The sequence below is a fragment of the Glycine soja genome, chromosome 15 (assembly GCF_004193775.1).
Source record: "Glycine soja cultivar W05 chromosome 15, ASM419377v2, whole genome shotgun sequence".
Taxonomy (NCBI): Eukaryota; Viridiplantae; Streptophyta; class Magnoliopsida; order Fabales; family Fabaceae; genus Glycine; species Glycine soja.
Genome location: NC_041016.1, coordinates 35,612,118 through 35,638,155, shown reverse-complemented (window position 1 = coordinate 35,638,155; position 26,038 = coordinate 35,612,118). Strand labels below are relative to the sequence as shown.

At 37.8% G+C, this 26,038-nt stretch overlaps 3 protein-coding genes across 3 annotated transcripts; all 3 read left to right on the top strand.

Moving 5' to 3' along the window:
* Positions 1 to 1,349: 1,349 nt before the first annotated feature.
* LOC114386958 (myb family transcription factor APL-like) lies at positions 1,350 to 3,918 on the top strand. The gene is made up of 6 exons (XM_028347041.1): positions 1,350 to 1,688; positions 2,086 to 2,162; positions 2,329 to 2,395; positions 2,508 to 2,574; positions 2,854 to 2,896; positions 3,063 to 3,918. The coding sequence occupies exons 1-6, from the start codon at positions 1,511 to 1,513 to the stop codon at positions 3,696 to 3,698; spliced, it is 1,068 nt and encodes a 355-aa protein (XP_028202842.1). The 5' UTR covers positions 1,350 to 1,510; the 3' UTR covers positions 3,699 to 3,918.
* Positions 3,919 to 10,304: 6,386 nt separating this feature from the next.
* On the top strand, positions 10,305 to 13,770 carry LOC114386090. Its single transcript, XM_028346097.1, has 5 exons — positions 10,305 to 11,919; positions 11,985 to 12,088; positions 12,153 to 12,239; positions 12,317 to 12,664; positions 12,742 to 13,770. Exons 1-5 carry the CDS (start codon positions 10,305 to 10,307, stop codon positions 13,768 to 13,770), a joined length of 3,183 nt encoding a protein of 1,060 aa, XP_028201898.1.
* Positions 13,771 to 24,532: 10,762 nt separating this feature from the next.
* Positions 24,533 to 25,040, top strand: LOC114386089. Its single transcript, XM_028346096.1, has 2 exons — positions 24,533 to 24,615; positions 24,693 to 25,040. The coding sequence occupies exons 1-2, from the start codon at positions 24,562 to 24,564 to the stop codon at positions 25,038 to 25,040; spliced, it is 402 nt and encodes a 133-aa protein (XP_028201897.1). The 5' UTR covers positions 24,533 to 24,561.
* The last annotated feature ends 998 nt before the right edge of the window (positions 25,041 to 26,038 follow it).

Here is a 26,038-nt window from a genome sequence, read left to right as displayed (position 1 = left end):
ATACTATGTAACTAATCTTACTATTAGCTAGTCAAGAGTCCTACCAAGTATATAGAATTTTATATAATATTTGAACATATAAAATGACACATATAACAGAGCCTTGTGAAAATTGATACTCATTCAATCAACTCACTTGTAATTACATATGCATATCAAGATATATGCTATTATCTTGGCGCGCGACTCATAGAATAAACATTTTTTTTATGTCTTTAATTTATTATGTGATCAAAATTTTCCTTGCTAGGGACATAAAGCTGCTATTTCCATTGTAGCTGAGAGGTCGTTGATGGGTACATACTAATCATTATGCTGAAAAGGGTGTCGTACCACGAAATGACCATGCATCACATAAACGAACAAATGCCAAGATTATGCCCATAACACGTTGAGCTAACGTACTGTTCAATAATGTAAGAGATCTAGGGTACCAGAAAGCATAGTCCATATTGTCCATCAGAACGTCGTTGTATGAGTGGTTTCACTCGTTATGCCCAGAAAGCTACATATAATATAAAACTCCATAAAGGATATCTCTATACGATTGGGCTTCATTATACAAGACCATATTAGTAAAAACAATGCTTAATGTATGGTATAGTTACTTCACAAAGTAAGGAAGAATGAGTTGTCATCATTTATTTATTTTTTCTTTTCCCTTCTTTGTAGTCACAATGAGGTTTAATCACCCATGTATATATGAAAGTAGTTGTTATACATCATGGCGTGTGTGCATGCATAATTTAAAAATAATTGTGCTTGTTGCAGCGTTATTAGGGTCTTTTCTATGGGAGCCAAGGAGAATAAATATCCATAACCAGATGTTATTATAAATGATTAAAATTAAAATACACAAGTTATAATAAGTGTGGATTTACTTATAATTGTATAAATAGATAGAGAAAGAGAAAAATAAAAGCACAAAAAGTTGTACATTATGTAATTGTATACTGTCATTTATAGTTTGTTAACTTTTGTTATATTTATTTTAAATGTTATATTTGAAAATAAAAAATTCTGTAGAAAAATCTTTACACCAGTTGTATATATAAATTAAAATCTATATATTTTATAAAAATATAAATAATGAATGGTTTTATATGATGAAAGGAGTGAAAAAGTTATGTGAAAGAGAGAGATAAAACCACTGTAACAATGTATAAAAATAAAATTATATGATTGATATTACAGCCAAAGGTTGAAATGAAAGAGAGGCGGTGACTTTTACAAAGGAAGGCTTACATGTTAGAATAAGAATGCTTTATTCCTTTTTAAGAAAAAAAATAAAAAAACAAATATTTTTTGTTTAATACATTCTTTTTAAGCAAGGTAGCACTTCCCTTATTCTCTATACTTTAGAGGAGGTAGCTATAGCTAAAGCCTTGCACAACCTCCATTTTCCTCTTCAATTAAAACGCACCCTATTCATCCCTCATAGCATCGAATTTGTTCTTGAAGTTCTTGGTATTCTTCCTAGCTTCTTCTCATCTTAGAGAAAGAGTGAGAGATGGAACGAATGTTCCCTCCTAAGAAGCCTTCAACTATGAATTCCCATGACAGGTCCATGTGTGTGCAAGGGGACTCAGGGCTTGTCCTCACCACTGACCCAAAGCCACGCCTCCGTTGGACTGTTGAACTACATGAACGCTTTGTTGATGCTGTTGCTCAGCTTGGAGGACCTGATAGTACTATTCTAACACCCCTTTTAATTTGTTATTTTCTTTCATTCTGGGCAAACTATATACTATATATACATAATAATATTTATTTGCATGTCCATATGTATGATATTCGGTTGATATCTGTTAATATATACTTTTCCGTATCCACTGATTAGGAGCTAATCCTTTGCTCTCAGCCGAAGGATATCCGCGTTCGCCAAAAAAAAAAAAAAAGAAGACCATCATGGACATTCATGTGCCAATTTACACCCAAACATATAAATGGAAATGTAATATTTGATATGATATGATAAAAAGTGAAATAAAATAGAAAAGCAAAAGGTGTTAATTTAGTGTATTCATGTGTTCATGTATTATTATTCTTTTAGTAACTCTTTCCTTTGTGTTCTATGATTTGCAGAGGCCACTCCTAAAACAATCATGAGGGTTATGGGAGTGAAGGGTCTCACCCTTTACCACCTTAAGAGCCACCTTCAGGTTCGAACACAAACCATATTCAATTAATTCCACACTTCTTTTACTTTTCATTTTATCACACTTTTGTGAAACCGTCTATTTCTCTGGCTGTTTTGTTGCCTCTCTTTTCTTCTTTTTCCCCTTTCCTTTATGTTCGGTGATTAATTTATTCTTCTGAGTTTCATAGAAATTCAGGCTTGGAAAGCAGCCCCACAAGGATTTCAATGACCACTCGATTAAGGATGGCATGAGAGGTGACTATTCTTCTTAATTTCTAATTACTTAATTTTCATTTTGTTTAAGGTTTTATCTTTACAGTTCATGAAGTTCTTCTACATATATTCATTGCATCTTTTATCCTGGCAGCTTCGGCTTTAGAACTTCAAAGAAATATCGGCTCCTCTTCTGCCATGATTGGCCGCAACATGAACGAGTATGCTTAGTTTAATTCTATCTTCTATTAAATCCACAACCACAACAAACGAAATTCGAAGAGAATTTTCCACCCTCTATTATATTCTTTAAATTTACTTATTTTTTTAGTTTATTAAAATAAATTATGTGTGTGATTTAACTTATTTTAAGAAAAATAAATATTTTTTTCCTGACTGGGAGATTATTTTTTTGATTATTTCTCCAAAAAATCAACTTCCAAACATGTCCTAAGTTTTTCCCTTGATTCTTTTAATTGGGTTGTTGATGCTCTATTTAGGATGCAAATGGAGGTGCAGAGAAGATTGCATGAACAACTAGAGGTAAACACGACCTTTTAAAAAGTCCATGTTTTTTCTTTATCAGGCAAAAAAAGTGGTTATATTTATGTGGGTACAAATTAAGGGTACTCAACCCTATTAAAGTCCATATGTAATTATATCTCTTAAGTTTGAGATGGGTTTAATTAGGTGCATCATGGTCTGGCAGGTTCAAAAGAACCTTCAGCTGAGGATTGAGGCTCAAGGAAAATACATGCAGAGTATATTGGAGAAGGCTTATCACACACTAGCAGGAGAAAACATGGCCACAAACATGAAGGGTATGGGAGCTCCTCTAGGCACCACTGAAATGGGGGTCATGAAGGAATTTGGTTCTCTCAATTACCCTTCTTTTCAAGATCTTAACATTTATGCCAGTGGTGACCAACAACTTGATGGCTTTATGCCATCTAATAATAACAATGAAACTTTGTTTGTGGGTAAGAAGAGGCCTAATTGCCCCTATAGTGGTAGTGGAAAGAGTCCACTGATTTGGAGTGATGATCTCAGGCTTCAAGATTTGGGAACAGCTTCATCATGCATTAGTCCTCAAGATGACCCTTTCAAAGGTGATCATAAGGTTCAGATTTCACCACCATCAATGGATAGTGATCCCATATCGGAGATTTATGACACAAAACCAATGATACTCCATGGAGAAAGTGTAAGTGATCAGAACAAATTTGATGCATCTATGAAGGTAGAAAGGCCTTCTCCAAAAAGATCACCACTTCAACCAGATAGGACTAGTCCTATGATCAATTCTAGTTCTGTGGCACAAGGTAGAAGCTCCCCATTTGGTTGAGAAATATAATTAATTTTCGCAATTATCTAATTGACTAATTGTATGAGACATAGAGTTTTGAATTGGTGTTAGAGTTCTAAGGTTATTTCCTCCCAAGTGCTATTATTTATAATATAAAAGGCCTTTGCATGGCAAATAAAAGGCTCATTCTAATGCTCTAATATATATTGAAGAACGTTATTATATTGTACTTGAACATGAGCCCTCTCATATGTTCTTACATCGAAAACTTTTTGATGCATAAGTACTGTACTTGAACTTTAATTTCACACCTAATTGGGGTGTACATATATAAGATATAGAGAGATAGGAATTTAAGATAAAAATAAATAAATAAACGCAATGAGTATAATATTATGAGAAAGAAAGAGGAAGGTTGAGAAGAATATAATGTGAATGCATAAAATAAATTAAAATCATAAAAATTTGAATAATGTCGTATTTTTTTTTTTTGCCCACTTTGAAATATTAACAGCCACTCTAGGCATAATTGCTTAAAAGTGTGCAATTGTTGTAGATTGAGCAATTGGGTTTAAGTTGATAACAGTACTACACACGAATTTAAAGTGACAGAAAATTATGCTACTCTTTTTAATTTAGTTGTAGCAATAAAGGCACTCTAAGTTTGACATGCATATGTAGAACATTCTTTGCGTCGCTATTAAGCAGTTTCTTCTTGTAGTTTACAATTGGGTGGAAATACATATGAATTTAAAGAGAGAGAAAATTATGTAACTCATTTTCAATTGCAGGGATAATAATATTCTAAGTCGACATATAAAGATTCGTTGCGTTACTGTTAAGCAGTATCTTCTTATGATTTACTTTTAAATTGTCTCTTAATTAGTATGTATAGTTATGGCCAATTCCTGTATATGGGAAACACTATCTTTTTGAAAAATATCAATCTTAAATGGATTTTAATATGTCAGAAAATAATTAATCCTTAGCACTTGATTGGAATACTCTAAATATACTAAAATAATGTGATTTTGGTCCTATTAGTCTAATTTTTATTTTGATCCTCTAATTTATTTTTTAAGTTTAATTTGATTATCTTATTTTTAAAAGATTCAATTTAATCATATAATTTTAAAATTGATTCAATTAAATCATTGCTATTAGGTCCATCTAAATCGTCAATGTTAAAATCCAACATGACCATTGCTGTGTCATTTGCTTTTTGTCTAATACTGATGTGCCATGTTACATTTAATGTGTTGTTGTATGAGGGGGTGATGACCAAAACGTTGTCATTTTATTTAGACGAAAATGACGTTGTTTTGTGTTAGGAATCACATTGTGTTAGTGTTACATGTTATGCAACCTTGTGTTAGTTAGAATTCAGAGTCCGCATTGATAATTTGCTAGTGAAAATATTGGTTAAGGCTTTCGACTTATGCGGTTGAAAGAAGACATTTTTTGTCGATTAGTTCCACATTGGAATCCATGAGGTTTTGGAATATGATTATAAGGATGCGTTATATTATGTTTAGATTATTGTTTGTTTGTTGACCATGGTTTTTTGATATGTGTCTCTTGAACACTAGTACTTAATTAATTAGTCAAGTTATTTTTTTTTTTTGTATATATATATGTAGTTGTTAAAAAGATAGGACTGACCCAACAATAGATCTAAATCAAATTTTAAGAAAAGAACTATTACTTTAAATAAAAGCTATATGTTGAATTTTTTGTCAACACATGTGACCTACTTGTAACATCCTCTACCCCGACATATATATATATATATATATATATATATATATATATATATATATATATATATATAAACAAAATATTTAAAAATATCGGTAACCAAATTCACACGGGTAAAAGGTTCACATTCATTTCACTATTATCAGTTAAAACTTATTAAAACATATTCGGCTCAAAATAAGGCCGTCAAAATTTACATAAATATTTTATTAGATCAGTGAAATAAAATAAAATATACTAACATCATGCAATTAATATAAAAATTTATGTCTCACTGTCACATTCTATCAGAGCGTTGTGTCTCGATGTCCTTCAGCATAATGTTTTTTAAAGCAATTCACCTAGTCATCTGCTCCCCCGAACACAAAGTTCAAGATCATCACAGGATCCAAACACAAACAACACACGTGGAGTGAGTTATCACATTCCTAACTAATAGAGAAACAAGACAACTAGATATACATATCATATAAACCAAATAAAACTTACTTACATGTAATTCACGTAATTCCACCACTTTGTCATTCAAAGTTCACTTTTCATCCATCAATCACACTTTTCAATCATCAATCACATTACACAAGAATCACACGCTTTGATCAAGACATAATAACACATCAATTTCATAATAAACAATTAGCAAGCGCATGAAACAGTTATGCTAAGACTCAAGCCTATATGCAATGTGGTACCATGTCAGTGAAAAACCTCGTCGGGCGCCTAGGAAGTCAAGTCACTCTCACTAGATAATATCATAGGGAGACCAGTCAGGGTCACAGTGTTTTGCAAGAATGGTCAAACCATATGGGATCAACATAGGCTTAAAGGAGCACTCAAACTGTGTGACCCCCAAGGCCTACACTCTGAAGAGTCCGTCAGGGCCTCTCCCTCCTGATTCAGGTCCAACCCAGAAAATATTTTAGCACACAGACTCTATCTATGAATTGTACAAAACACACGACTCCTCAATTGTTCTCAAAATAATTTTAACTCGTCGCCCTTTAAGAGTCTTATCATTAACTCGTCGCCCTTAAAGGGACTTAACATTAACTCGTCGCCCAAAAAGGGACTTAACATCAACTCGTCGCCCTAAAAGGGACTTAGCATCAACTTGTCGCCCTAAAAGGGACTTAGCATTAACTGGTCGCCCTTGAAGGGACTTATGATCGTGTGATTGTACAATTCATAGTTCACAACTCAATGCACATATATATCTCAATCATATACATACTCAATTTATCACATACACTTAATTCCAATCACAATGGTATAATCTCAATTTAACATGTTATCACACCTCATGAATCATATACACTTTACCTATGAACTATGCAATACACACATTTACTCAATTGTTTTCAAAATCATTTTAACTCATCGGATTCCCACAGCGGATCCCATCACAATACTCGTCGCCCTTAAAGGGTCTTACAATTGTGTGATTGCACAGTTCATAGTTCACAACTCAATACACACATCTCATCTCAATACACATGTATTTCATCATCTGTCACATGTTCAATTTATCACATACTCACAGTTTGAATCATCATTTCATAACCTCAACATAACAATTTATACAAAAGATTTTATCACAACATGGGATGTAAAACCTCTGAAATAGTTTTTCACAATTGTATCAAAATCATGGGTTAAACACAAAGACATCAAGAGCACTCAAGTTTATCAATCAATTCTCATCAAGACATCAATTGGTACATAGAACACAATAATATTGTATTCATTATCATAAAGAAAAATTATATAATTCAATAAACATCCCAAAATAAACCCAAATTTAGTTCTCTAAGGATCCCTACACATGTTCTCACTAACCCCCAATTGTGAATAACTCATCCCTTACCTCTAAGCGGACTCACGTGTCTTCCGACAACGATAGCGACATCTCTAGCGGTTTCATGAGATTCCTCCAGTTTTTCCTCCGACTGCTCCGATAGAATTCTTGAACGTCAGAGAGACGAAGAAGAGATTGAAGCCTCCACTTGTACTGTATTCATGCGGTTTCTTTTTCTCCATCCACAAATATTATCTCGCAAATCCCAACGGTGAACGTGTGCGTAATTGAATTTTGAACAACATATCCAAATTTCATGAAAATCCAACGGTTAACGAAACCGGGATCGTAGTTTTACCGAGACAGTTTTGGGTTTTTGCGGGAAAATAAAAGGCTACAATGCGAAGGGTTTTCCTCTAATCTTAGACATGATTTAAAATTCCCAACGGTGAGAATGTTCGGAATTGGATTGTGAACTAGCTGCTAAAATTTCACGACGATCCAACGGTAAATGAGTTCGAGATCGTTGTTTTTATGAGACAGGTTTAGTGGATTGCGGGAAAAAGAAAGGGTTTTGAGTGGAGAAAAGAGAAAAACGAAAATGAGGAGAAGAGGAGACACCTGACTTAACATAACTATTTATACCTAGGGTACTCAGTCTATTCTTTGTTTTATATTTATTTATTTATTTATTTATTTTACTAAAAAGCTTTTTAAATTTATTTACGAAAAATTGGGATGTTACACTATTTGCCAACATAAAAAAAACCTTGTTTTTGAGTTTAGAGTTTGAGCTTCAATTACATTATCCTTAGAGCACCTCTGGCTAAAGACTTATAGGTTGACATATGCTTTATTTAGAAGTCAACATTATGTCACACGGATGTGATGGATATAATATTATATCACTATAATATTATGTAGTCGTTAAAAACTTCTAAAGATGCTATGACATGGATGTAATGGATAATATAAGTCAGTATAAGACAACAATGGATTTTAGCTTTCCATATGTGTTTATTTTTTATACATATTATAAACGTCATAATTTTGTTTACCAATAATTCATGACAAAAACAAAAAATTAAATTAGAAGGAGGTGTGTGCCAACTACTCAACTGATAAAACTTTAACATCATTCATTTTATTACAAAAAGGACTACATTTTCATTTAGAAAGGCAAATAGTATTGCACAATTAGCTTACGTTAACACTGCACAAATAAAATGAAAAAAATAGATTAGTGACATTCAAAGACAAGTCCTCCAAAACACTTAACTAAACACAAAAAGACAACAACATCTCCCTCACAAAATCTCACTAAACACACATTTCTTACACCTAAACACAAACTATTATCCAACAGCATCGATCGTGATAAAAATTGCATTTAACACAAAAAGAATAGAGCAAACAATTAAGAAACTCCAGATGCGAGCTATATATTTTGGACTTTAATGCACTTTGCATATTTAGGATCTTCCATTTTTTTGTCTTGCAATGGCAGTGGTGTGTTGTGTTTTTTTTTTTTTTTTTGTTGAATGTTGATGTGCCATTTACAATGAGTTTATTGATGTATGAAGGGTGAGACCAAAACGTCGTCATTTTATTTAGACAAAAATAAAGTTGCTTTGTGTTAGGCATCTGTTTACACTGGAATTTGGTAAACAACCGCTAGTCTAAGTTAATTGCTTGCGAGACCAACTAGTGAATCTCAGGAGCATGTCATTTGCGTGTTTGCTTTAAACATAAAACCGTTAATGTTCATCATTGCAACAAACACTCACTGGTTCGAAATTTGCAGAAAGTAAAATTGTTTAACAGAAATCGAAATGCTGGAAATAAATTAACAAGGGAGGAAAATTGCAGAATGTAAAGGAGCAGTAAGTTCACTCGATCGAATGAACCATTTAAAAGACAGGAATTCTAAAGTGAAGCGTAAATTGCATTGCATTCGAAATGTAAAGTTTACAGAAATTTAAAATGGTTCACAAACAAACATACATTCTCCTTGTGTACTCGTTTCTCTCTGCGCTGGATACTTTGAGTGTATAAGGATTCTGTAGAAATGATTTGCGACCCCCCAAATCTAACTAAAAACTGCTATATATAGACATTCGAAAATAAACTGCCCTAACGGTCGAACATTATCCGAATGCCAAGTGTCCTGCCACGTACATCTTACATGCACATAACTGCTCCTTAGAACGGTTATCCGTCTTGCTCGAAGTCGAAGCTGATTTTGTGAATTTTTTGTCAGAAATTGTGCTAAGTCTAGAACTCCTGTTACCTCGACTTCGACTCGATCATACATCAGTTTGAATCACCCAATGATTCGAAAGCCCTCTTTCTTATCCTAGCCTTGTACTTCGCAAATACTTCCTTGAACCTGGGAATCCCTTTCAAAAGACTCTTCTCTCTTTTCGATTCGAACAGGTCCTGACCAGACTCTTGCTCTGTAATACGCTTCGAACCTCGAGACGACATCCAATGCATACTTAGAGCATATTTTAGCTCGTCGAAAATATGGGCTAACAAATTGCCCCCAAAAAATGTCTGCTTCGATTCGAGATCGAAGGAAGATGAGAAGTTGACAATTTTTCTCTTCTTCTACCAGCTTCCCGGAAACGAAGTCACGATCGCACGTTCACTGTGTAACCGTCGCCTCGATCTCCATTACCCATCATTAATTCCACCTTTCTAGGCAGAGTGGGACACGTGTCACGCTGGGGAGTCAAAAGGGAAATCTGATGTGATTGATTTCTGACCCTTGATTCTTATTATATTATTTTCCTCTTTTTTAAAGTGAAACCCCATAAATAGCGCCAGAACTACAGATAAAACCCCTTCAGCTTCTTCCAAAACCCTTCTTCTTCCTTGCTTCTGAAACCCTTCCTCTTCTTTGCTTCATATTTCCGGCGAAACCTTTCTTGCTTTCAGATCTTCCTATTAACTTGTTACTCCTTTCATCATCAACCTCACCCTATCTCTGAGCTTCGCCACTGTTCTTCGTGAACCCAAGCTCTCACTCACTGATTCTATCAGCTACAAAACCCTTCACGAGAAAATCATCCTTTTTCAGATTTCTCATAATGTCGCAAGGCCAAGCAGTTCCGTTTGCTGGGAAATGGCACCGTTTCACAGTCAGGAACGACGGAGAGAAGGTGGTTCCAGAACCACAAGGTGACGCCGAACACACAGAAATCTGGGAATCGGAGGTGATGATCCCTTTCGCAGTGGAAAGGACAGTTTACGCTTTCGGTGGACCTCTGCCAGACCAAGAGTCACTCTCGAGTTCAATGAACAAGGTATTCCCCTGCTACCCAACTTGCGAACCTAGGATTTTTGATAGTGAGCCTTACAACTTCAATTGTTTAAGCAAACCCCACAAACTCTTTCGATCCGCCCCGTCAATAGCCCATAGGGATTACATACCTTGGCTTGATCGAGTCGAACAAGCGTATGATGATTTCTGGAAGACATATGGCATATTTGACTTAATACAATTCTCTCGATTTGGTCCTGAATATCGACCAGAAATGCTGATAGCAGCTATGCATTTTTTCGAGTCTTCTACCAACACCTTTCAATTTAAATGTGGTATGATGACCCCTACTCTCTTAGATGTAGCTGCCCTCACAGGCCTTAGGCCTAGCGGAGAAACGTATGATCCCACTAAATCTAGTGATAATATCAAGCTAGTATATAAGGAGAACACCTTTTCCAAATATATAGCTGAACACAAAGGATCGGTCGAAGAGGAAGTCTCTGATGAAGAGCATGTAGCCTTCTTGACCCTATGGCTATCTCACTACGTCTTTTGCACAAAATCCTTGCAAGTAGCCAAAAGATTTATTCCAATGGCAATACAAATTCATGAAGGTCAGAACTTTGGATTTGGACGCCTCTTGTTAGCAGTGCTATATGAATCGCTTGGAGAGGCATGTGATGACCTGAAGAAATCGAAGGATGGGTCTTCCTTCTTAGTATCTGGGCCTATGTGGCTTCTCCAGTTGTGGCTTAATGCCACTTTCGAACAAGAAATGGGATTAATAATCCCACAAGATTATGCTGAAGAAGTTGCCAATCGCTCGATCGAAGGCCAGAGAGTACTTCGATTAACACCCAAGACCTTCGATCAAAACCCACAAAAGCTGTTCCTCAAGTACATGAAGATTTTTCTAAGTTTTGACAAGTTTCTTCCCCAACATGCTCCATTCATTAGTCGAGAGGTCGGCCCGGCCTGGTTCACTGACGATTTTCCTGCTGTCGATCCGGACAATGAAGAAGAAGTGAATGAAATATGGTCATTTTATTTGAATCCACAGATCCTGTCCTGTCGTACAGGTGTTCAATCGAACTATTTAGGCCTGGTTGGATACCAGCCTAATTTGGTTTCAAGACAATTTGGCCTCTCGCAGATCCGTCCCAAAAGCTTGTTCGAAGATCCTAGAGACGTCATAAGAGGGGCCAATCTTTCAGAAAAGACTTTCAAGAAATTTTTGAAGATTTCTCTTGATGAAAACTATAACCTGCATCCTTTTGAGTTCAACCATTCCCACTTCTGCACCATGGGATTTGTTACCTGGTGGGAGAAATATTATTCGGGCCATTCGGTTGGAGACACAACTATCATGATCTCCAGACTTGAGAGTGGTTTTACACAACCAACGGTCGAGAATATCCGCTCAAACCTTCAAGCTCGAGGTACTAACTTTTGATTTTTCTAAATTGATATGTATTTTTGCCTTTTCTAATATTCTTACTTTCAGGCAAAACAATCATGACAAAGAAAATTGCTGAAACGTCTCGAGCTGATGTGAGACCCAAGAAACCCACTGGGGTGAAGATCCAAGAATGGAAACAAGAAGAGAAGGTAACTCTTCTGAACTTATCTTTTACTCTTAACGTCTTTGCCTCATATTTCTTTATTTTTTCAGAATCATAAGAAAGATGATAGCACCGAGACTACCACGACCTCAAAACGCTCGAAGCGTGTGGTCATCGAATTCGACGAAGAAAAAGATGCAAGTTTTATTCCTAATGTCAATATTATAACTCTTTTAAGTCTATATTCTGACATTTCTTTACCCTCATAACACAGGAAGAAGAGGAAAGACCTCTTGTAAGAAAAAGAAAATCACCTGAGACTTCGACCAAATCTGCTGACCAAACAGAGGCAGGCGATTCCCAGGCTCAAATGCCTAAGAAGAAAAAGAAAGTGAAGCAGATCGAGCCTGAACCTTCTGTGACGGTCGAGGGTGGTGAGCCAGTCAGGAAGAAAAAGAAGAAGACCAAGTCTTCAAAAGAACAAGGTGAGAATCAACCTGTTGACGTCCAACCACCTTCGACTGATGTTGGCGGCGCTGAAACAGAAACTACTCCCTCTATTGCTGAGATGGGCAACCTTGTCGAACAACCGGACTTACCACAAGAACACCCTACCGTCGAGGTATCATTCTTAATATGATTTTAATCATAACTAATACGAAACTATTTGTTAACCTTTTCCATGACAATTCGAATCAGGTACAACAAAATGTTTCTGTAGAAGAAATACCCTCATGTGCTCGAACCTCTCCTGCTCCTGAGACGGATGCAGTGAATGTTGAGGAACAGGGTGAAGGTCAAGGTATTGGACCCAGCAGTCCTCAGGGATCGAGTCAGAGAAGTTCATCTGAAGAACACTTTTCCGATGAAGAGGCCATACAAGAGGCTGAAGCTGGAGGTTCAGACATTTTCCCAGCGTCTTCGACATCTAAGCTTTCCGCTAGCATAGGGATCGCAGAGGATACATTCATTCAAATGCAAGACGAAGACCCTGCTACAGCCCTTCGACTCCTGCTGAACACCAGTCAAGCCAACACCTCAAGTGAAAAGAATCCTGGTGCTTCGTCCTCATCTGATGCTGATATAACCTCTACAGTACGCCAAGATTGCCTGCTTTTGAAGTTATCAATGGAATACGCACGGGCAGACGTACTTAAATCCATTGAAGAGAACCCTTCTGCTGCTTTTGGGCACCTGAACTTTTTGAAGAAATTGCATAACCCCCTTACTTCTGATGAGATTCTGGGCAAAGTTATACAAATCGAGTCCATTATCGATCAATTTGCAAATACTGTGCAGAAAAAACGCGAAAATGGCGCCAGACTCGATGCCCAGAAACAGGCACATATCCTTCTGCTCGAGAAAGCCCGAGCGGCTCAACGTGAAGTCGAGCGTCTCACCAAAGAGGCGAAAGAAGGATCTTCTGAGATCAAAGCCTGTGATGATAACATCTCCTCCTGGGAGGCAATTATTACAAATTTGCTGTCTCAGGTCGATGATCTAAGGCAGAAAATTGTAACAGAGCAGGCCAAACGCAAAGAACTCCAGGAGAAGGCTGCTGATTCGATTCAGAAGCTGGTTGCCGAAAAAGGGAGGGAAGGCCTGAAGGCCTTTAGTGCATCTCAAGCGGTAGCAGATGAGGCGAGAGCTATGGAGAGTGCTGACCAGGTTTTGAGCAAAGAGATGGCCACCTTGAAGAAACTATATGAGGACTTAGTCATGCATTAGTAGAACTTATAATTTCTTTATTTCGAATTCTGTATTTCGATTCTACTTTTGATGTAATATTGACACATGCCCTTTTGTGGCAATTTTACTGTTATCGCCATTTTTATGTTTCCATTATTTCTGTCTATTCTATGCTTATTTTAACTTCGAGCAATGTTGGTTTATATTTTTTCAAATATTTACCATTTATACTCAAAGTACGTTTCTGAGGGGTTAATTCCTCTAATTCATAAGCACCATTCGAATAGATCTGAATTATTTTAAACGGTCCTTCCCAATTTGGGGACCATTTGCCCAAAGCTCGATCCTTACTATCCATGGGCAGGATAACCTTCCAAACTAAATCTCCAACATTAAAAGTTTTCGACTTCACTTTCTTATTATAAGCTTTAGCAACTCTTTCTTTTTGTTTAGTCAAGACTTCTAATGCTCTTAATCTCTCCTCGTCTAAATCAACTAACTCATCTGACATCATTTTCCAATAATGGTCGATCGGAATGTCCATTTGTTTTTGTACTCTAGCTGATTGCAAATGTATTTCGACCGGCAGTATAGCATCGTGCCCATAAGTCAGTCGAAATGGGGTAGTATTAGTTGATTCCTTAGGAGAATTTCTACATGCCCATAGAACTTGATCTAACGTTTTATTCCAATTTCTTGGCTTTTGGGCAATGTGTTTTTTAATCAAGTTGATTACAATCTTATTGGCTGCTTCGACCTGACCATTTGCTTGCGCATAATATGGTGTCGAGGTTAATAATCGAAAGCCAGTTTTTTGGGCAAATTCTTTCATTTTTCGTCCAGTAAAAACGGAACCTTGATCAGTGGTAATTGTTTCGGGAATACCAAACCTATAAATAATATAATTTTGAATGAAACTAATTACTGCTTCCTGATCAACATTTGGCAAAGGGACTGCTTCGATCCATTTTGTAAAGTAATCGATACCAACTATAATATAACGCTGGTTCTTCGAAGAGGCAGGCTTGATTTCACCAATTAGGTCCAAAGCCCATCCTCTGAAAGGCCAAGGTTTGATTATGGAGTGTAACTCACTAGCCGGTACATGCTGTATCCCTGCATGCTTTTGGCATTCCTGACAGCCTTTAGCAAATTCTATGCAGTCTTTTAACATCGAAGGCCAATACAAACCTTGTCGAAATAAAAGCCATTTCATTTTATGGCCTGCTTGATGTGATCCACAAGCCCCACTGTGAACATGGGAAACTGCTAAGTATGCTTCTGATTCATTTAGACATTTTAACAACACTCCTTCTGCAGTCTTTTTAAACAAATCATTTCCCATAATCACGTAATTTAAGGCCCTATATTTAATCTTTCGAGCCACATTGCCTATTGGATTTTCCAAATATTCAATAATGGACTTTCTCCAATCATTATCTAACATATTGTCAATGGCCAAAATTTGAATTTTTTCCTGAAGATCATTCATACTTTCATCTTCATTATTTTGTGGTATACTTGCCCCCACAAGTTTTGGCATTGGCAATTTAGTGCTTAATGGCTCTGGTAACACCAGTTTATCTTTTATTTCGATCAACTGAGTTAACTTTTCCTTCGACATTTTGTACCCTGAAGCTATTTGGGCTAAATCATTTGCTTCTCGGTTTTCTTGTCGAGGTACATGCTCAATGTTAATATAATCGAAATGATTCAGAAGAGAACTTGCTATAACAAAATATTTTGCTAAGTGTTCATTAACACATTTGTATTCTTGTGTTAATTGCCTCAACACTAATTCTGAATCACCTCTTATATTAACATTTCTTGCCCCCAGGCTAATTAAAATTTCAAGGCCTGTAATTAGAGCTTCATACTCAGCCTCATTATTAGAACAAAGCCCTTTGATTTTATACTTGAATTTAGTTGGAATTTTATTGGGGGATATTATTAAAACTCCAATTCCAGTTCCATGTTTGTGTTTCGAACCATCGAAATACAAAATCCATGGCTCTGTATCGACATAGTCTTGCGACATTTCGACCACTGAGTGATCTACAATAAAATCTGCCACAATTTGACCCTTAACAGATTTCAAAGGCTTGTATGTTAAAGAATATTCTGTTAATGCTAAAGCCCATTTTCCAATTCTACTGTGTAAAATCGGTTTTGACAACATGTGCTTAATAACATCATAATGAGAATACACATAAACATCAACAGGCTTTATATATTGCTTAAGTTTTGCACAAGAGAAATACAGACAAAGACAAAGTTTTTCTATGGCAGTATATCTAGTTTCTGCATCATTTAGTACACGACTAAGATAATAAATTGCATGTTCTATGCTATCATCATCTTCCTGAGCCAACATGCTACCAATGGTCTTGTCAGACGCAGCAATATACAACTTCATGGACTTGTTTCGACTAGGAGGCATTAACACGGGAGGCTTGATCAGATATTCTTTAATTTCATCGAAAGCCTTTTGATGCTCTTCATTCCATTTGAATGGTTCATCTTTCTTGAGTCGAAGTAATGGCGAAAAAATTTGAGCTTTGCCACTTAGATTCGAAATGAATCGCCTCAAGAAGTTGATTTTTCCTAGCAAAGACTGAAGCTGTTTTTTGGTCGAAGGAGGCCTCGTCTCAAGAATAGCCTTTGTCTTATTTTGATTTATCTCAATGCCTTTTTTATGCACCACAAAACCTAGGAAATCTCCTGCACGCACACAAAAAGCACACTTTAATGGATTCATTTTTAATCCATGTTTCCTCATTCGTTCGAAAGATTGCCTAAGGTAATCCAAATGGCTATCTTCTGAGGAGGATTTGATGATTATATCATCAATATAAATTTGCATAAATGTGTCAATAAAATCATGAAACATGGAATTCATGGCCCTTTGATAAGTGGCCCCAGCATTTTTTAACCCAAAGGGCATAACCACCCATTCATAAGTGCCTAAAGCACCAGGGCATCGAAATGCTGTTTTCGACACATCGTTTTCAGCAATAAATATTTGGTTATAACCAGAATAACCATCTAACATGCTTAAATATTCGAAACCAGCTGCCGAATCTACCAACATTTCTGCTACTGGCATAGCATATTCATCTTTAGGTGTAGCATTATTTAGATCCCTAAAATCTATGCATACTCTAAGAGTTCCATTCTTTTTAATGACAGGGACTATATTTGCTAACCATTCGACATACCTGGCAGCCCTGATGAATTTACACCTCAGCAGCCTTTCGATCTCTTCCTTGATCTTGGACATGATTTCTGGTGCGAATCTTCTCGGTAGTTGTTTTACTGGTCTTTTTCCTTCCTTAATTGGTAACTTCATTTCGACCATTTCTCTGCTTAACCCAGGCATTTCGTGGTAATCCCAAGCAAAACAGTCTTTAAACTCTCTAAGAAGAGGCACCAGCTTTTCTTTTAAACTTGAGGTGATATTGGCACTGATATAAGTTGGCCTTTTAATCGAGCCATCTCCAATATCGACCTCTTCCAAAGGATCTTGAGCCTGCATCTTTGGCGCCTCACTTATGGGATTTTTCTCAAAACCCAGCGGCTCATCATCATAAATACAATCCAATCTTCGATCCTTTGTTTCTTTGTTTTCATGATCTTCGATCTTGGCTTCATCTGCCATATTTTGTTGAAATTCAGCCTCAAAGGCCGTATTTAGTCTATTTTCGGCCATATAAGCCGTAATTCTGGCCCATGCAGTGGCCTCAGTCATATTAATCTTCATATATATTCCACCCAGTTGGTGGAATGACTCCATCTTCAGAGGGAACAGCATTAATTTCCTCCCTCTCCCATATAAACCCATAGGTAGGATGGAGTTTGACAGAGTGGACAACATTGTCACTCGATTCGACAACAGCCTCCTTGTCACCACAAGGCGCTATGTTAGCCAACTTTTTGTCAAAGGTTTGTGCAGTAACATTATCGACCTCTGACTTATAGAAGCTTTGATCCGCCTCTATATTTTCCACAATCCCATCCTCCCTCCAGATAATGAGCTTCTGGTGAAGGGTAGATGGCACAGCTCCAACTCCATGAATCCACTCCCTTCCTAGTAGCAAGTTAAAATTAGCCTTAGACTGTATCACCAGGAAAAGAGTTGGTCGAACTATACTGCCTACAGCAACATCTACTTGAATGGCTCCCAAAGAATAGCCAGTTTTACCCTCATAATTCGAAAGCACAATGTTGTGGGCAGATAGATCAGTGTCATGTTTCCCGATCTTGTAGAGCATAGATCGAGGCATTAAGTTGATAGCCGCTCCTCCATCAATGAGCACTTTGTTGATTCCAACATTCTCAACTTTTGCTCTGATGAAAAGAGGTTTGAGATGACTTTTCATCTGAAAATCTGGCTTTTCGAAATAAGCTAATTGCTCTTCCACACAGCCATTATTCATAACATAGTAACATACTGGCTTTGGGTCAGCCATATCAAAATGATCGAACTCACTTTCGATCTCAGTAACTTCAGATTGGACATCATATTCAGATGGCAAGATAGATACCACACAGATGACATCGAAATCTGGCTCAGAATCTAGTAGATCCTCATCCTCCATCTTGTCTTCATCCACTGGAGGCAGGAGTCTCTCCTTTACTGGCCTCCTAGACACTTCTTTATATTGGCCCATTTGCGGGTTCTGCTGGGCCAATTTCTTCTGACGCTGGAACCTACGCCATTGGGTCCTCGTCATAGGATTCTTTCCTTTGTAATTGTTCCTATACGAGTACCTATTGGCCTCCTGTGGGCCAATTTGCTTCGTTCCACTCGAACCACCTACTTCCATAATCCCTTTGTTGAATCTTATGAGTCCCTGGTGCATCCATTTTTCGACCGGCACTGAACCAGGAGGAGCGAAAGTATTCCTTCGACCCGACTTCTGATTAGTATTCGACTGCACCATAACTCTTTTGCCTTTATCGAAACGTTGGTTCTGCCTTGCCCCCTTGTTAACAACTTGGTATTTCTTGAGGCCCTCAGTAGCCTCCTTATCACATACTGCACTGCAGCGAGGGCAGAGCATCACAATCTTGTTTTCGAGTTTGCATCTGTTCAAGAAATCAATTAACTCCTCCTCAGCCTGAGGATAAACAACCTTCATCTGTTCGTTGTAATCCTCTTCAGATACATCCTGAACTTGCACATGGGACACCTCCATTGTTTCGACCATCATTATTTCTTGGGGCTTCGCATAGAGAGTTTCGGCAGCTTTGGATGTTTCAGCATTTGCCTGAACAACCTTTGGTTTCTCACCAAATTTTAGCCTTCCTTCGTCAAGAGCCTTTTGAACCAAATCCCTGAAAAGAACACAACGTGAGTTTTATGGCCAAGGAAATTATGAAATTTACAATAACCCCTTTTTTTCTGTTGTTCGATTGGGGGTACTTTCAAGCCCTTAGGAACAACAATCTGGCCATCTGTGACTAATAAATCAAATATTTCATCACATTTAGTTATGTCAAATGTGTAAGTTTTAGACATAAATTTATCATTTTTAGGTTCAACAGGGTTTTTCCATTGGAAGGTCTAAGGAGTTTACAAACATAAGGAGGTCCAGGTTTAATTCTGCTAAATCAACCTCACTGTCTTCGATATCTTCATATATAATATCGAACTCCTGGTCACTGTCATGGTTCGATATAAGCAACCTTTTCCTTCTTGTGGAATTTAGAATTTCTAGCCTTTTCGGCCTTCAACCGTTCGAGTTGTCGAACTCTATCAGCCAATTGAGCCATATCCCTTAAATACTGGGTATCTAATTTCTTCTAATCGAATAGTCTAGGCCACCAGCAGCCATTTCGACTAATTCATGTTCAGGATTGGGTGAAACACCTTGCCTTTAAGAGTCTGAATCTGTTCAAATAATCATCAATTGATTCAAGTGCCTTGCGTCGAACGCTGGCTAACTCTTTAAGGCTGATCTTAGACTGTCCCATAAAATTGCTCATGGAAAATCCTTTCCAATTGGTTCCAATTATGTATGGAATGAGGAGGAAGGGTTGTAAACCATGTAAAAGCATTTTTAGTCAAGGAACTAGGGAAAATTTCATTCTTAAATTTCATTATTAGCCAAATCCCCTGCTTCGACCAAATATCTAGCAACGTGTTCGACAGTGGACTCATTTGTCTCTCCCGCAAACTTGGTAAACTTAGGGATTTCACACCCCTTGTAATTCTGTCTGTACACATACTCAGATAATGGAGACACAAATTAGGCCTGTGTAAGCCTAAGTTCAAACCATTCTGCACCAAAATCGTTCGACCATTTGGCTAGGTTATTCTGCATATCGAAACGGTTTTGTTGAATATTCCCTATACTTCATCAGCATTTTGGTTCCTATTACCAATACTATACCAGGGTTGGTTCGACCTGTTGGACTGTGGCTCTATGCGTGCCGCTGTTGTGGTGCTTGAGCCATTTGCATCCCGGGGTTATTAGGCATCTGTATCTCTTGGACAGGCGCCTGTATTTGGATCTGTCAATTGGTGGTTGTGTATGGTGGTGCCCAAAAAAGTCAGCAATTCGACTTATTTGATTGTTAACGTGGTAACTGTCATTTGTATTTGAATTAAAGGTTAATAACATTCCTATTTGTTGTGTTACAGTTAACCATATCATGGTTACTTCATCCATTGTTGTCTGAGTGACAAAACGGATGTATTAGTTAAATGTTGCGGAATTACCCTACCTTGATTGCCCGCTACAGATCCTGATGGAGAGGACATATTAAATTCCTATGTTTGGTTGAGAATTTGCAACCCTACCATCAAAGATGTAGGCATGCCATTAGAGGTTTGAGGCGGTCGAAAGGGACTTCACTGGGATTCCCTAAATAGGGTTGTTCCAAGGGGCAAAACAGACGCTGACGTGGTCGAACTTGCCAACGTCATGTTGGTCATGGGAGAGGTTACCCCTGTTGATTCATAACCGTCGAAACGGTTGAACTAACCGTGCCAACAGTTTGGTCAGGAATGCTCCTATACCAGAATTTATATTGGCATTACTGACAGATGTTTGCGTTGGTTGCCCCTCCATATTGGAAGGTCATTGTTTCGATTGCTTGGGGTGTCTAGCCATCCTTGTACGAGTTTGAATTCTGTAAGTGTGGAACAGATTTCCCACTTCTTAAATGCATACAAAATCAAAACAATTTCATTTTATGGCCTGCTTGATGCTGATCCACAAGCCGCCACTGTGAACATGGGAAACTGCTAAGTATGCTTCTGATTCATTTAGACATTTTAACAACACTCCTTCTGCAGTCTTTTTAAACAAATCATTTCCCATAATCACGTAATTTAAGGCCCTATATTTAATCTTTCGAGCCACATTGCCTATTGGATTTCCAAATATTCAATAATGGACTTTCCCAATCATTATCTAACATATTGTCAATGGCCAAATTTGAATTTTTTCCTGAAGATCATTCATACTTTCATCTTCATTATTTTGTGGTATACTTGCCCCCACAAGTTTTGGCATTGGCAATTTAGTGCTTAATGGCTCTGGTAACACCAGTTTATCTTTATTTCGATCAACTGAGTTAACTTTTCCTTCGACATTTTGTACCCTGAAGCTATTGGGCTAAATCATTTGCTTCTCGGTTTCTTGTCGAGGTACATGCTCAATGTTAATATAATCGAATGATTCAGAAGAGAACTTGCTATAACAAAATATTTGCTAAGTGTTCATTAACACATTTGTATTCTTGTTGTTTAATTGCCTCAACACTAATTCTGAATCACCTCTTATATTAACATTTTCTTGCCCCCAGGCTAATTAAAATTTCAAGGCCTGTAATTAGAGCTTCATACTCAGCCTCATTATTAGAACAAAGCCCTTGATTTTATACTTGATTTAGTTGGAATTTATTGGGGGATATTATTAAAACTCCAATTCCAGTTCCATGTTTGTGTTTTCGAACCATCGAAATACAAAATCATGGCTCTGTATCGACATAGTCTTGCGACATTTCGACCACTGAGTGATTACATAAAATCTGCACAATTTGACCCTTAACAGATTTCAAAGGCTTGTATGTTAAAGAATATTCTGTTAAATGCTAAAAGCCCATTTTCCAATTCTACTGTGTAAAATCGCGTTTTGACAACATGTGCTTAATAACATCATAATGAGAATAACATAAACATCAACAGGCTTTATATATGCTTAAGTTTTGCACAGAGAAATACAGACAAAGACAAAGTTTTTCTATGGCAGTATATCTAGTTTCTGCATCATTTAGTACACGACTAGATAATAAATTGCATGTTCTATGCTATCATCATCTTCCTGAGCCAACATGCTACCAATGTCTTGTCAGACGCAGCAATATACAACTTCATGGACTTGTTTCGACTAGGAGGCATTAACACGGGAGGCTTGATCAGATATTCTTTAATTTCATCGAAAGCCTTTTGATGCCTTCATTCCATTTGAATGGTTCATCTTTCTTGAGTCGAAGTAATGGCGAAAAAATTTGAGCTTTGCCACTTAGATTCGAAATGAATCGCCTCAAGAAGTTGATTTTCCTAGCAAAGACTGAAGCTGTTTTTTGAAGTGCTGATAGCTTTTGAGCCTGCGTACTACAAATAGCTTGCTATGTTTGATCTCTATCTCAATGCCTTTTTATTCACCGACACAAAACCTAGGAAAATCTCCTGCACGCACACAAAACACACTTTAATGGATTCATTTTTAATCCATGTTCTCTTCGTTCGAAAGATGCCTAAGGTAATCCAAATGGCTATCTTCTGAGGAGGATATTGATGATTATATCATCAATTATAAATTTGCATAAATGTGTCAATAAAATCATGAAAACATGGAATTCATGGCCCTTTGATAAGTGGCCCAGCATTTTTTAACCCAAAGGGCATAACCACCCATTCATAAGTGCCTAAAGCACCAGGGCATCGAATGCTGTTTCGACACATCGTTTTCCAGCAATAAATATTTGGTTATAACCAGAATAACCATCTAAATGCTTAAATATTCGAAACAGCTGCCGAATCTACCAACATTTCTGCTACTGCATAGCATATTCATCTTTAGTGTTAGCATTATTTAGATCCCTAAAATCTATGCATACTCTAAGAGTTCCATTCTTTTTTAATGACAGGGACTATATTGCTAACCATTCGACATAACCTGGCAGCCCTGATGAATTTACACCTCAGCAGCCTTTCGATCTCTTCCTTGACTTGGACATGATTCTGGTGCGAATCTTCTCGTAGTTGTTTTACTGGTCTTTTTCCTTCCTTAATTGGTAACTTCATTTCGACCATTTCTCTGCTTAACCCAGGCATTTCGTGGTAATCCCAAGCAAAACAGTCTTTAAACTCTCTAAGAAAGAGGCACCAGCTTTTCTTTTAAACTTGAGTGATATTGGCACTGATATAAGTGGCCTTTTAATCGAGCCATCTCCATATCGACCTCTTCCAAAGGATCTGAGCCTGCATCTTTGGCGCCTCACTTATGGATTTTTCTCAAAACCCAGCGGCTCATCATCATAAATACAATCCAATCTTCGATCCTTTGTTTCTTTGTTTTCATGATCTTCGATCTTGGCTTCATCTGCCATATTTGTGTGAAATTCAGCCTCAAAGGCCGTATTTAGTCTATTTTCGGCCATATAAGCCGTAATTCTGGCCATGCAGTGCCTCAGTCATATTAATCTTCATATATATTCCACCCAGTGGTGGAATGACTCATCTTCAGAGGAACAGCATTAATTTCCTCCCTCTCCCATATAAACCCATAGGTAGGATGGAGTTGACAAGAGTGGACAACATTGTCACTCGATTCGACAACAGCCTCCTTGTCACCACAAAGGCGCTATGTTAGCCAACTTTTTGTCAAAGGTTTGTGCAGTAACATTATCGACCTCTGACTTATAGAGCTTGATCCGCCTCTATATTTTCCACAATCCATCCTCCCTCCAGATAATGAGCTCTGGTGAAGGGTTAGATGGCACAGCTCCAACTCCATGAATCCACTCCCTTCCTAGTAGCAAGTTAAAATTAGCCTTAGACTGTATCACCAGGAAAAGAGTTGGTTCGAACTATACTGCCTACAGCAACATCTACTTGAATGGCTCCCAAAGAATAGCCAGTTTTACCCTCATAATTCGAAAGCACAATGTTGTGGGCAGATAGATCAGTGTCATGTTTCCCGATCTTGTAGAGCATAGATCGAGGCATTAAGTTGATAGCCGCTCCTCCATCAATGAGCACTTTGTTGATTCCAACATTCTCAACTTTTGCTCTGATGAAAAGAGGTTTGAGATGACTTTTCATCTGAAAATCTGGCTTTTCGAAATAAGCTAATTGCTCTTCCACCACAGCCATTATTCATAACATAGTAACATACTGGCTTTGGGTCAGCCATATCAAAATGATCGAACTCACTTTCGATCTCAGTAACTTCAGATTGGACATCATATTCAGATTGGCAAGATAGATACCACAACAGATGACATCGAAATCTGGCTCAGAATCTAGTAGATCCTCATCCTCCATCTTGTCTTCATCCACTGGAGGCAGGAGTCTCTCCTTTACTGGCCTCCTAGACACTTCTCTTATATTGGCCATTTGCGGTTCTGCTGGGCCAATTTCTTCTGACGCTGGAACCTACGCCATTGGGTCGAGGGTGGTGAGCCAGTCAGGAAGAAAAAGAAGAAGACCAAGTCTTCAAAAGAACAAGGTGAGAAATCAACCTGTTGACGTCCAACCACCTTCGACTGATGTTGGCAGGCGCTGAAACAGAAACTACTCCCTCTATTGCTGAGATGGGCAACCTTGTCGAACAACCGGACTTACCACAAGAACACCCTACCGTCGAGGTATCATTCTTAATATGATTTTAATCATAACTAATACGAAACTATTTGTTAACCTTTTCCATGACAATTCGAATCAGGTACAACAAAATGTTTCTGTAGAAGAAATACCCTCATGTGCTCGAACCTCTCCTGCTCCTGAGACGGATGCAGTGAATGTTGAGGAACAGGGTGAAGGTCAAGGTATTGGACCCAGCAGTCCTCAGGGATCGAGTCAGAGAAGTTCATCTGAAGAACACTTTTCCGATGAAGAGGCCATACAAGAGGCTGAAGCTGGAGGTTCAGACATTTTCCCAGCGTCTTCGACATCTAAGCTTTCCGCTAGCATAGGGATCGCAGAGGATACATTTCATTCAAATGCAAGACGAAGACCCTGCTACAGCCCTTCGACTCCTGCTGAACACCAGTCAAGCCAACACCTCAAGTGAAAAGAATCCTGGTGCTTCGTCCTCATCTGATGCTGATATAACCTCTACAGTACGCCAAGATTGCCTGCTTTTGAAGTTATCAATGGAATACGCACGGGCAGACGTACTTAAAATCCATTGAAGAGAACCCTTCTGCTGCTTTTGGGCACTGAACTTTTTGAAGAAATTGCATAACCCCCTTACTTCTGATGAGATTCTGGGCAAAGTTATACAAATCGAGTCCATTATCGATCAATTTGCAAAATACTGTGCAGAAAAAACGCGAAAATGGCGCCAGACTCGATGCCCAGAAACAGGCACATATCCTTCTGCTCGAGAAAGCCCGAGCGGCTCAACGTGAAGTCGAGCGTCTCACCAAAGAGGCGAAAGAAGGATCTTCTGAGATCAAAGCCTGTGATGATAACATCTCCTCCTGGGAGGCAATTATTACAAATTTGCTGTCTCAGGTCGATGATCTAAGGCAGAAAATTGTAACAGAGCAGGCCAAACGCAAAGAACTCCAGGAGAAGGCTGCTGATTCGATTCAGAAGCTGGTTGCCGAAAAAGGGAGGGAAGGCCTGAAGGCCTTTAGTGCATCTCAAGCGGTAGCAGATGAGGCGAGAGCTATGGAGAGTGCTGACCAGGTTTTGAGCAAAGAGATGGCCACCTTGAAGAAACTATATGAGGACTTAGTCATGCATTAGTAGAACTATAATTTCTTTATTTCGAATTCTGTATTTCGATTCTACTTTTGATGTAATATTGACACATGCCCTTTTGTGGCAATTTTACTGTTATCGCCATTTTTATGTTTCCATTATTTCTGTCTATCTATGCTTATTTTAACTTCGAGCAATGTTGGTTTATATTTTTTCAAATATTTACCATTTATACTCAAAGTACGTTTCTGAGGGGTTAATTCCTCTAATTCATAAGCACCATTCGAATAGATCTGAATTATTTTAAACGGTCCTTCCCAATTTGGGGACCATTTGCCCAAAGCTCGATCCTTACTATCC

Bases quoted from the DNA above. Each gene is read 5' to 3' on its own strand.
- LOC114386958 (XM_028347041.1), top strand. From the start codon at position 1,511: ATGGAACGAATGTTCCCTCCTAAGAAGCCTTCAACTATGAATTCCCAT. The intron at 2,396-2,507 runs GTGACTATTCTT...TTATCCTGGCAG, and splicing joins GATTAAGGATGGCATGAGAG to CTTCGGCTTTAGAACTTCAA. The intron at 2,575-2,853 runs GTATGCTTAGTT...TGCTCTATTTAG, and splicing joins ATTGGCCGCAACATGAACGA to GATGCAAATGGAGGTGCAGA.
- LOC114386090 (XM_028346097.1), top strand. From the start codon at position 10,305: ATGTCGCAAGGCCAAGCAGTTCCGTTTGCTGGGAAATGGCACCGTTTC. The intron at 11,920-11,984 runs GTACTAACTTTT...TCTTACTTTCAG, and splicing joins CTCAAACCTTCAAGCTCGAG to GCAAAACAATCATGACAAAG. The intron at 12,240-12,316 runs GCAAGTTTTATT...CTCATAACACAG, and splicing joins AATTCGACGAAGAAAAAGAT to GAAGAAGAGGAAAGACCTCT.
- LOC114386089 (XM_028346096.1), top strand. From the start codon at position 24,562: ATGGGCAACCTTGTCGAACAACCGGACTTACCACAAGAACACCCTACC. The intron at 24,616-24,692 runs GTATCATTCTTA...AATTCGAATCAG, and splicing joins AAGAACACCCTACCGTCGAG to GTACAACAAAATGTTTCTGT.